This window comes from Anabrus simplex, chromosome 3 (genome assembly GCF_040414725.1).
Source record: "Anabrus simplex isolate iqAnaSimp1 chromosome 3, ASM4041472v1, whole genome shotgun sequence".
Taxonomy (NCBI): Eukaryota; Metazoa; Arthropoda; class Insecta; order Orthoptera; family Tettigoniidae; genus Anabrus; species Anabrus simplex.
The window spans coordinates 372,298,698-372,311,013 of NC_090267.1; the positions used below are offsets into that span (position 1 = coordinate 372,298,698).

The following is a 12,316-nucleotide window of genomic DNA, read 5'->3' on the forward strand; positions in this document are numbered from 1 at the left end:
AATCCATAACATCAGTGTTTGTTTGAAGAAAGTTAGAAATTTGAAATGGTGGGCATACTGAGCATGTGCTGAGTTTGAACAATTCTCCATAGTGTGTTTTTCATTGTTGTATAAGTTTCTTTGAGTTTGCGTTGACAATTCAGTTTTTATCCAACAACAAAATGGCGACTCATTTTGTGCACCACCCTGTAGATGTACGGTGTGAAGTTCGGGTTCAGATCATTTTCAGAGGAAAGAAAACATATTGTTGAGATATCACGTACTGATATGAGCAAAAATGTGTATTCCTGTGTCAGAAACATAGATCACGATGTTCCATAGGGGTCTGTTTTAGGTGCATTATTATTTTTGGTATTTATTAATGATGTAGTCCAAACTGTAAATCATTTGCAAGGAGTGCAATTAACTCTGTTTGCAGATGATATTACTGGTTTTTTAGCTGATGAAAGTGCTGAAGGGTTCAAATCAAATTAAAGGCAGGCAATGTAGTAAGTAACATCCTGAGCTGGTTTGAAGATAACAAATTAAACTTGAGTAAACAAAAATAAACAGTTTTAGCCCTTCAGGCAAGCAACTCAATGTTGAAAACATCCTAGGGATATGAGCTACGAATTTTAAGTAAATAAAATATAATAATGTATGAGAATATATTCTTTATTCCTAAAAATTACAATCCTTTTCTTATTCATCGCTATCCAGTCAATTAGATCAGCAGTTTGCCTTTCTCTACCACTACGAGCGTTAAAGTGAGTCAATTCATTGTTTCACTTTAGCACCACTATGAGTGCTAACATGAGTTAATGCAGAGTTTTACTTAAGCCCTTGTAACTACATTCAGTGTGGACATTATTTTTTAATCAAAAAATGTCTGAGGGTATTGAACTAAAGAATACATTACAGAAAGAATTATGTAAATAAGTTAATTTGGCTAGGATTTGAATAAAAAAGGAAACAAGTAAAGAAACAAGCAATTTTAGGCTGTTTTTCTGGAACTGCATTTAGGCCATAGGTGATTTTCAAAATTTGTTATTTTAGTGTGATAGAACTATCCAAGACTCACAATTTGAAACTTTTCCTGGCCCTTTAGCCCTTCAACGTTCAGCAGAATTGAGGAAATTGCTTAATTTTATGTTTTTCGTAGTATGGGGATCCCTACTTTGTCTGCTAAGAATCGTCTTCAACAAAAAAAAAATTTGTAATTGGATTTCACCATAAATAAATAAATAAATTAGCCGTGTGAATCCCCTAAGGGCTATAGCCTCCTGCAATGCAGGGACAGCGCTGAGTTTAACTCATCAGGTGAGAAGGTCCTGAAGAGATTTCACCATAAGATTAATCAAAACATAGAATTTTATCCAGTTTCATTTGGAGAGACCACAATTAAGTACTCATCATCAAGAAAGTTCCTTGGTTTGTGGTAGATGAATCATTAACCAGGGAAAAACATACAGAGTTATAGGGAAAAAACTTAGTAGAATTTATTTCATAATAATGTCTTTGAAAATAATTTTAATGTTGAGGCTTGTCGAATCATGTATTTTGCATACATTAATCCTCTGTTAGCCTATGGTATTATTTATTGGGAGAATTTAGGAAGCAGAGAAATCATCTTTAAGTTACAAAATAAATAATTAGAGGAATGGCCGGTTTAGGAAAAGGAGAAGCTGCAAATAATATTTTTAACTCTTTGCTGTTTTACGATTGCCTAGCCTTTCTATCTTCCAAACACTTGTATATATCAAAGAGAATGTAATCATTTTCACCATAAACTCATATGTACACAGGTAAAATCCTAAAACTAGACATAGTCTGCATATAAAACCACATAGAACCAAGTTTTATGAATGAAGTTGGAATTATGCAGGAGTATATTTGTTTAGTAAATTGCCGGAGAACATTAACTGTACTAAACCACTTTTGACATTTAAGAAAGAATTACAGTATTCAGATTTGCTTGTAACTTGTTTGTTTTTATTCTACTGAAGAATACTTAACTTTTGAAAATTAACATATTTACATATTTGAGTTTCATTACTACTAGTAGACTGTACATATATTTCTGCCCTATCATTTGTCACTGTAAATATGATTACTAATGTTGTCCCATATCACTGTATGATCAGTTGGACTAAATAAAATACAACCATTTGAATACATAACGAGTGGAGTTGCCACGACTGTTAACACGCTACGGCTATGGAGCTAAGCTCTGCATTCAGGAGACGAATGGATTTGAACCCCACCGTCAGCTCTCTTCAAAATGATTTTCTGTGGTTTTCCACTTTTTTTTACTTCCATGTGAATGCCAGGACAGTTGCTAACCATAGGCCATAGCCAATATGAGAGAGAGAGAGAGAGAGAGAGAGAGAGAGAGAGTGTGTGTGTGTGTGTGTGTGTGTGTGTGTGTGTGTGTGCATGTTTTTTTTTTTGCTAAGTGTCTTTAAGGAATATTTAATGAGTGAAATTTATTTATTTATTACCATTTATTACCATTACATAGAACAGCATCCTTTAGACTTCACCTCTTCAAGTCAAAACTCAAGAATCATAACATTTCATGTGTTACTTAGACCTCAATAAAAAGTTGATGCTTATAAACAATGTATTGAATAAGGTGAGCTTAATTACTATCTCACATTGCTATGCCTGACTTATATATTTTAATATTATGGTAGACTGATTATTTTATTTTTAATTAATTCCATTCTTCAAATTTTACAGAATTATTGGATGGGAAGGCTGTATCTGAGACTACACGGGAATTCTTACAAAGACTTGAGCTCACCAAAATGGAAAGGCGTCTGAAGGGTTCCAAAGTGGATAATACATTACATACAATTACTGCAGACATTGACAGTATGTATAATCTACTCATGTTTTCAGATATTCACGTTTGTATATCATGCTTGATAGGGGATACCCATCAGAAAATATCGGTCATATATTTGTACAGGGGTGTTACATTATACACATTAAAAACAACAATAATAAACAAACAAAGGAAAGATAAACAAAATGCAGAAACACAAGGATAACAAAAGGCATTACAAACAGATGACAACAGGATGTAGAACTTGCTAGACAACCCTGCCAGGAACGTGAACTGGTGACACACACTGAACCACGTCTGTGGTCCCTGTGAATATCTTGTGAATATCTTGTAACTTCAGTCTGTTTTTGCATTATTTACGGTCAGCTGTGTGTCAGCCAATAATGGCTGCTTCTCTTTCAATTGAAAGTCTTGTGAACCTAACTTGACCCAATACGGGCAGATAGCGCCTTGTGCGAGATCTGTTGTCGGATGCATTTCTTTCTTGCCCTAAGTAGGATTTTATTTGATTTTTTGGAACATCTTTTAGGTTGTGTCTTGATATGAAGGGGAAAGGGATTGTAGCTGCGCTCGAGATAATTACGCCTACTGTTGTTTATAAGTTTCATTTCCGTATTGATAGATATTACTTTACAAAAAACAATATAAATATAAGTCACCACCTTATCAATACAAAATTTATTCTCATTCAGCTAGTAAATATGGTCAAGACCGGTTTCGACCCCTAGGGGGTCATCTTCAGTTGACATGCATAAAAGATATATTTTACAAAAACATCACATATAATGATTAAAACTTAAATTAAATCGAACTGATCATAAATGTTGGTATGTATGTCTTGGTACATTTGAGCTATTGTATGTGTCAATCCTAAGTTTCCCAGCATACAGTGTCAAGGTAAGTAGTTAGCTAATATACATCATCCATGAAATTACATGCTATTTTTCATGTTATCACTATCTAATTTGGGTTGTACAATGTGGAATGAGATATACATACATTTGTGTAAATTAATAGTAGTAAGTTCAGTAATATACATTAAAAATTGGTTCTTAAATTACATTAATTGATTATTGATCAGTCATATGAAAATGTAGAATTATTGGTTTGGACACTTGTGATTAAAATATTAGTATGCAATACCTTGTTGGCATATATCTTAAATACTAAAGTATCAGTTTATAAAGCCTATTATTCTTATTTTATGTCTTGGAATAGGGTTATAAACTTTTAAAAAACTATTTGTTTTGTTGAGCATAGGTATTGGATAATCTTGTTAAATTGGACACATAACTAAAACAGTGGTATATATATATACACCTTGTTAACAATACATTGCATTAACGTTATTAATATGTGGTGCCATATATACATTGTTTGGGGTAAAATGGGGTTAACGAGGTTTTCACAACAGTATTTGATTAGTTATAATGTTCCGATATAATGGTTATGATCTTCTTGTCATAATACAGTATGATGTCTTTAATTTGAAATAGGACCTCAGACAAAGAAGTAAATCGGGAAATGATAGCCAGAATTAGGAATGATTAAACATATAGAAAATAAATTTAAAAGGAGAAAATTATGTATGAGACCTCTATAGTGAAATGTACAGTACTGTAACTTACATCTAATGCCTGATGTAGAACAAGCACTGACTTGCTGGAGGAAGCAGACAGGCCATGTAAACAAAGGAGCGGATAGGTAACAAGCACTGACTTGTTGTAGGAAGCAGGCAATGTAAACAAAGGAGTAGATAGGGAGAGGAGGGGAGGGGGTAAAGAAGGGAGTGGAAGGGGAGGGTTGGGAGGGGAGAAGGAGAGAAGGGGTGTCTAAGGTAGGGCTGAAGGATGTGGAAAGAAGATGTGGTATGTATTTTAATGTTATAATTATTTTTGCAACATTGTTTTGTTTTGTCTGGTATGCATATGTTTTAGTTATCACATGATCTGTTTAATTTTTATTTGGCTGAAGATGGCCACTAAGTGGCTGAAACTAGTCCTAAGACTGATGTAATATTATTTACTTGACATATATTGTATTGAAAAGGTGGACCCTCTTGTCAACTTATTTCTTATACTCACAAAATGATTTAAAGAAATCACAATTAATCTTACTTAAAAACTTCAAAGATTAAGAAGGAAAGAGCTCAAAAATGCAATTAAAAGGAGTAAAGTTGACAAATGGTGGAAGTAGGCTAAGGAAGTGGATGACGACCCATGGGGACTAGGATATAAGATCGTTATGAAGAAACTTGGGAATCTCTCAAATCCGATAATGGACTCAAAAACTGCAGAGGATATAGTGAATACACTATTCCTAGATCATCCTGAGAGGATTGATGATGAGGACAAGAAGGATAGACTATAGATGATATAACACTTTTTTCATTAGAAGAATTAACAACAGCAATTATTTCCCTCAGAAATATAGAGGCCACAGGGCCAAATGGCATTCCAGCAGAGAGATTAAAGATAATAACAGAATTCTGTCCACAGATGTTGCTAAAAATGCATAACAGCTTCCTGCTGTTGCGGGTTTTTAGTGCTCACTGGAAAATAGCTCGATTAGTTCTAATAAGCAAACGGAAATCTGGGGGCTATAGGCCTTTATGTATTCTGGATCCTGCTGGGAAAGGCTTAGACAAACTTCTGCAGCCAAGAATTTTATCAGCTGTCCATTCAGCTGGGGATCTACAGTATCTGATAATCAACATGGATTTCGATGAGGACATCCAACAGTTGATGGAGAGCAAAAAGTAGTGAACATAGCAGAAAGCGCACAAACAGGTAATCATCATTCTTGAAAAGAGACGCTTCTTGTGACTTTAGATGTTAAGAATGCTTCCGATTCGGCAAGATGAAATAACATGTCGGAAGTGCTTCAAGAAACCTTTAAATTACCAGAGTATCTCATGTGCATAATGAGAAGCTATTTGAAAGATTGCACTCTTAGTATATTAATACGGAGGATGGTCAGAGAATGAAAGGTCTCACTGCTGGTGCAGCACAAGGGTCTATCCTTGGACCAAATCTTTGGAACATCACGTATGATATGATGGCGTGATGCGATTGGAGATGACGGAAGACACTATGCTAGTGGGTCATGCTAATGATGTAGCTGTTTTTATATTTAAAGATAAAAATTTCATTGTTCCGTATTGAAAGTATTAACGTTAAAAATTAAATAATTGAAAGAGGTTCAACCTGTTCAATACATAGGAAAGAAATGTAGTGATTACATTTTATTTAATAGTAAAAATAAATGGGACCGGTTTCAACCCTAGTCCAGGTCATCGTCAGCCGTAAAAACATGTAAAACAATGCACATGAAAAAGAAAAAGATTAATTAAACTCTGGATCGGTATAAGATGAAACAGTACGTAATATTAAGAATGGTAGTATGGCACACGCAATGATAGGCGAAGATTCACAATGTTTATGAATATTGGAGAACAGTCAAAAGGGTCAGTTTCCACACTCTGTCAGGCACAAAGTCACAACACTATCAAATAATACATGAAGATCATAAATAATTTGAAGTCGCAGACGAATAGATTTGTAGAAGCAAACCGCCAGCTCCCGGTGATCAGCGCGGCACATTCAAGGTCATGCGCTGCGGTCTCGAACGCCAAAGTAGAATGGAGAATATCCTGAAGGTCCAGTATTTGTCTCGGTTGCGGGAAGTTAAGTACGTGTATATAGAAATATACAACGCAAATCAGTATAATTGAATGAGTATTTGTGCTCCTGCTAAGTTCTTGGAAAACAGTTGACTTGAAAAAACAATTGTAAAGAGAAAAAAATATAGTAAAAAGCGCAATATCGGAAAACAAATGAAAACTTATATGCACAGTGCGCTATTTTTTAAATTGAAAAAATTTTAGGTCATGATTGAAGTAGTCGAAGTTGGCGCAAGACAAGAGTTAAAATTTGAAAGAGGAGAACCGAAATGAAGGTCGATGGTTTTTTTTTAGCAATTTTTATAGCAATTCGAGATTTGGAGTTGGCTCAGTTTAAGCTGAATCAAGTGACGCGACGTGTTAAGGAATGGATGGCGAATCACATTACTTCTATCAGATGATAAAACAGAGATTGTTCTTTTGATGAGAAAAAGAATTATGACCATCATTCCAATGCAGGTTGAACAAACAGTGATCGAAACATCTAGAAGTATAAAGTATCTTGGCATGACACATGATACCAAACTTACATTTTGGGATCATATAAAACATGTGGTAGACAAGGCAGAGAAAACAACTATTGTGCTAAGCAGATTAATGAGCAAAGTAAAAGGTCTGAAATCCAGCAAGGGATGACTTTTGATGTCAATAGTTCAATCAACACTTCTATATGGTTCAGAAATTTGGGTTGAGTCTTTGAAGTATGAAAAATACCAGCGAAGGATAGCTGCAGTACAGCGAAAATCAGCTTTAAGAATTACAAGTTCATATTATATGGTATCCGAACCTGCGATCCTTACAGTAGCAGCAGTACCACTGATTGATTTACTTACCTTAGAAAGACAGGAAGCCTGGCGTACTTAAGGAGAGTTAGGAAAGAAATGCGTCAAGAAGCTGGCTTACATCGAACAAATGGAATACAGTAATGTCAACAAAGATGGGAGGAAAGTCCACAAGTGAAATGGACTAAGCAGCTGATATTTAGTGAACTGGGTAGCGCAGACATATGGTGAAGTTAATTATTCCATGCTTGTAGTCTCCTGTCCAAAGCTTCATCACACTTTTCATTCCACCACCTGTGTTTTCGTTTCCTCGCTGGATTCTCCAAACCTTCAGCTGCTTTAATCATTGACTTTTTTATCTCTTTCCAGCTGTTCATATTCAATTTGACAATTTTTCACAACATGTCTCTGTTTCGTTTCATAGTATCTGTATCGATTCTAATCTTCCTCCTGGTTCTTTGTTTGGGTTTGTTTAGTTGGAATCTTACTTTAATCTCCGAGTGGTAGTGGTCCGAATCTATGTTTAAGCTTTTTCTTACCTTGATGTTCAAGATTTCCCTTCGGTTTCTGGTCGTTATAGCAACACGGTTGATCTGAAACTCCCCCAGCAACGTGTTAGGAGATACCCATGTTTTCTTCTTGCTCGGGAGTGCCTTGAAGGGTATAGACATGAGTTTCAAGTTTAAATGTCTGCAGAAACTGATTAATCTTTTGCCATTTCTGTTCGTTCTGTTATGTGCTGGGTAGTCCCCCACAATTTTCCTGTACCTTCTTTCTTTACCTATCTGAGCATTGAGCTCACCCACAAAAATTTTCACATGGTGTTGTGGAATATTGGACGTTGTGTCTTCAAGAATTTCCCAAAAGTCATTTACCTTCTTCGAGTTTTTCTTGTTATCGCCATTTATCGGCACATGTGCGTTGATAATTGTGTATGCTTTATTGCCAGATCTAAAGGACAGAAATGAGATCCTTTCTGTTGGTGAGGTGAAATAATTGATGCTGGACTCCAGAATATTACTTTTAACTATAAAAGGCCATACCTAGGATCATTATATTTGCATTGTTTTTATTGCCGGTTTTTGTTTGTAAATTCTATAACCACTAAATTCCATGTGGTTTTCATCAAGGTATCTTGTCTCTTGAAGTGCAAGTGTCTAAATATATTTTTCCCTCAAAACATCAGTAAGTCCTTTTAATTTTCCAACTTTTAGGAGCGTGTTGATGTTCAGTGTCCCGAGCAGATGTTTTTGCTTGGTTCGTACCTTTCTTGAGGAGGTTCTGGGAGGCTCTGACTCTTCCCTGCATCTTAGGTTATGATTTTCATTTTCGTGTTGACGTACCTTATAACTAATATAATAGGATTTGAGCAATGTTCCACCATTCAACACAATGTAAAATATTTGAAATTTATTAAGCAAAGACTGGTTTCAACTCCCTTGGAGTCATCATCAGTTCATGCAGAATAATTAAATCAAAGGAAATCTGATAACAATCAACATGAGAATTGCCTAAATACATATCAATAGGTTGACATAAAACATAATGACAAAATTATATACACAATGACAATTGCTGAAATACGTATCAATAGGTTGACATGAACATAATGACAAAATCATATACATGACGACATGAAATGCTTGGCACTTTCAGAAAGTTCTTGGATCTGGGTTAAAAATACTGCCGTGTGTTTGTAGAATGTGGAACAGACTTGTAAGTCTTGTTTCAATCAACTTGAAAACATATGAACTAGTTGAAATAAAACACATTTGACAATGAAACATATGACAAATATAGAAATTGTTTTGCTCTAGGTCATATAATCCTGCAGTGCTTTTGTACAGTATGGATCAAACTTGTTGGTTTTGTGGAGAGCTGATGTAAAGAATAATTAGTAGTTAAAATTAGCTAAGGGGTTGGGGGAACATCCTTCGTCATGGAACATCTGCTTTTGAAGATGAAACTGTCGTCTACTATTGTTGTTGATGTAAGAATTGATGATGGTGTGGCCTTGGTTTATGGCACCATATCGTTAACCCTCTTGGAGCCAAGAGCCGATCTGGTCGGCCGCTCCCCATCAGCTGGAAGAGGCCAGAGCTCCGCCTCCACTCTACTGCTGTAAAGTGCCAGGCCGTTTTCTGTGGAAATACATGTATTTTAAAATTCGCGTATATCTGCCGGTGTATAGCAAATACCGGCATGAAATTTTCTACATATCGACTACGTAGAATAAGAAACTGGTTTGGAGAGATATAAAGAGTCAAAGACGTTTTATTGTTGATTTATAATTGTCGATAACGTTTATTTTTAGGAAGAGAAAAATATTTTAGCACTTTCTCTCTCTATATCTACTTTGAAAAAATAATTTATGATACAAAAGAATATACATAATTATGTATAATGTATTTCTAAATACAATTCTATAGAATAACTAATTTGAACGAGAAAAATAAAAACGTAAAAAATAAAAATTCAAACATATGTCACTAGTAAAAACAAGACAATTTTACTCACCGATAAAGTTCGCGTGTATGTATCGATGTTTGGCAAATACTGACAACAAATTTTCTACGTGCGGACAACACAGTATTAAAATAATTCTGAATTATTAAATAAGTAAAAAATAGTAGTTGATATTACAGTTTTTTGTTTTCAGAAAAAAAAGTTTCTCGTTTTCGGTTGTAGTATATATTAGAAAAATAACTTTACAATACAACAGAATTTACGAAATTAAGAAATGTATGGCACTAAAGCCATGATTTGCTTTGACCTACTAAGCGACCACTGTTTAGTTCGGTACCTGCAGTTTACGAGGTGAATCATGGTCAGTGGACGGATCCTCTCAGTAATTATTCTTGGTTTTCCAGACCGGGGTCGCCCTCTCACCCTCAGATATCTCCTCAATTGCAAACACTTAGGGTCACTTAGATTGAGTGAACCTCGAACCAACCCTCAGGACCAGGCGAAAATTCTTGACCTGGGCGGGAATTAAACCCATGACCTCTGGGTGAGAGGCAGGCACACTACACTCGGCCCGCGGAGACCGGCATTTAGGTAATGATAGAGGAATATATGTGACTATAAGGTTTAGCAGAGAGTAAGTGAAAAGTAAATTGAAGTATGATATGGGCGCAGAATCAGACTGTAGGACATGTTTAGGTCCAAGAACTTCCTTGAAGGAGACAGGAGGTCGAGGAATGTTGTCGGGTTTATTGGGACAAATCTCCACAAAATGTTCTCCAGAGACATTATCATATTCGTTATCACTAGTTTCATCTACCACTATATTCAGAGTAGTGCTGTTAGACACAATTAAACGCCTCTTCTTTAGCTGTGGTGATTCCGCAGACGTGTCCGGTATAATTTCATCGCTACTCTCTGAACTAAATTTCCTATCGCTATCCGATAAATCATCCACGTTAATGTTCCAAATACTGCATTAATTTATTGTCATCAATACCTGCTGAAAAAATATCACGTGAACAACATGCCATTTTCCTGTCACAAATCCACTCACTGCAAGGAGCAATCTCTTACTGACCGGTTAGCGGTATTTGTAAACACAGGAAACGACTCTTGTGAAAGGTATAACACCCTCTTAGAACTGCCAAAGCAAGGCCAGGCACACAATAACGTGTAGCCCCTTTACTACAGGTTGTAACAAAAGTATGCATGTCACTATAGGTTGCCTCAAAATTATGCATATCACAGAATTTTAAGCCGGCCGATGTAATCGGCTCTGGCAACTTCCGACTGGATTGTTAAAGGCTGACCAGATCGGCTCTGGCAATTTAAAGGGCAGATGCTCGCACTACTGCCTGGTACCAAGAGAGTTAAAGGTGGATGTCTGAGGAAAAAGAAAGAAATGAGAAACTCATGTGTGTGTTCGGGTTTAATTATAAAGTGATTTGAATAGTACTTACTCCCTCGTTCCCGCTCGCGTTGACCTACTGTTAGAAGAGTAGGATGTGCTCTGCTCGACTGTGTTTGTGTTGTGGTGCTTATTGTTGGCTAGAAGATGGAGGGATAGGGGAGGTGGGGGTGGTTTGCATTGGGTTGGCTGAGGTGTGGTGGGGGAGTGATTCATTGTCACATCGTTCTGCCTAGATACGTCTTGAGCATAAGGGATTGGATGGCCTCATAAAGAATGTTTGTTTTTTGGTGGATTCGTTCAGACTGTGATTAAAATTGACTTGTTGGACTAACGATATGTAAAACATTTCCTTTATATTGAGTAGAGGTCCCTTTTCCATGGTTTCAATAATTTGTAGTAATTATGATTGGGCTCGTGCATGTGTAGACCCATGGCTTATTGTCTGTTATGTTTGACTGTATTAATATGTTCGATATGTTAAACAAAACTGGCACTGTGATCTGTAAATGCCTCATTTGCCAAACTTGTCCGATTTATTCACGGTCCCTGGATTGTGGAAATGAGACAGATTGTTGTTGGTTGTCCTGAATGATATTTTTACCCTCTGTTTATTAAATAGGTTTGTTATTTGGTAAACGGAATCGTTGTTGAAGGTGAGAACTGAAAAACTGTCCTTTTGCTTCTTTTCTTTAATAAGAGTAGATTTAGGTTTGTTTTGAATTTTAGATAATATTTGGTTGTACCCATCAGAATAAGCTATTGCCCTCATGGTATTTAGTTCTTTTTTTTTTCAGGTTGGAACGAGATAATGGAATATTGAAAGCCCTGTGGACAAAGCTATACAAGGCTGCTTTCTTGTGGGAGCTAGGGTGGATTGAGAGTTGTTTTATAGTATTGATAGTTTGTGTAGGTTTCCTGTAAATGTCATAAGAGAGGGAGTGTTGATCTCTTGTGACTGTTAAGTCCAGAAAATTTAGAGAACAGTTGGATTCTGTTTCTAATGTGAACTAAAACAGTTGGATTCTGTTTCTAATGTGAACTGTGTATAGGATCGATCAATCAATCAATCAATCAATCAATCAATCAATCAATCAATCAATCAATCAATCAATCAATCAATCAATCAATCAATCAATCATGATCTG

At 35.9% G+C, this 12,316-nt stretch overlaps 1 protein-coding gene across 1 annotated transcript in view; it reads left to right on the forward strand.

The window, feature by feature from the left end:
- The window catches only part of LOC136866812 (protein phosphatase 1 regulatory subunit 42), a 103,389-nt gene that overhangs the window by 17,698 nt on the left and 73,375 nt on the right, over window positions 1-12,316 (forward strand). Inside the window, exon 5 of the mRNA XM_068226854.1 lies at window positions 2,722-2,856. Coding sequence (XP_068082955.1) covers window positions 2,722-2,856 — 135 coding nt within the window. The remainder of the gene's footprint in view (window positions 1-2,721; window positions 2,857-12,316) is intronic.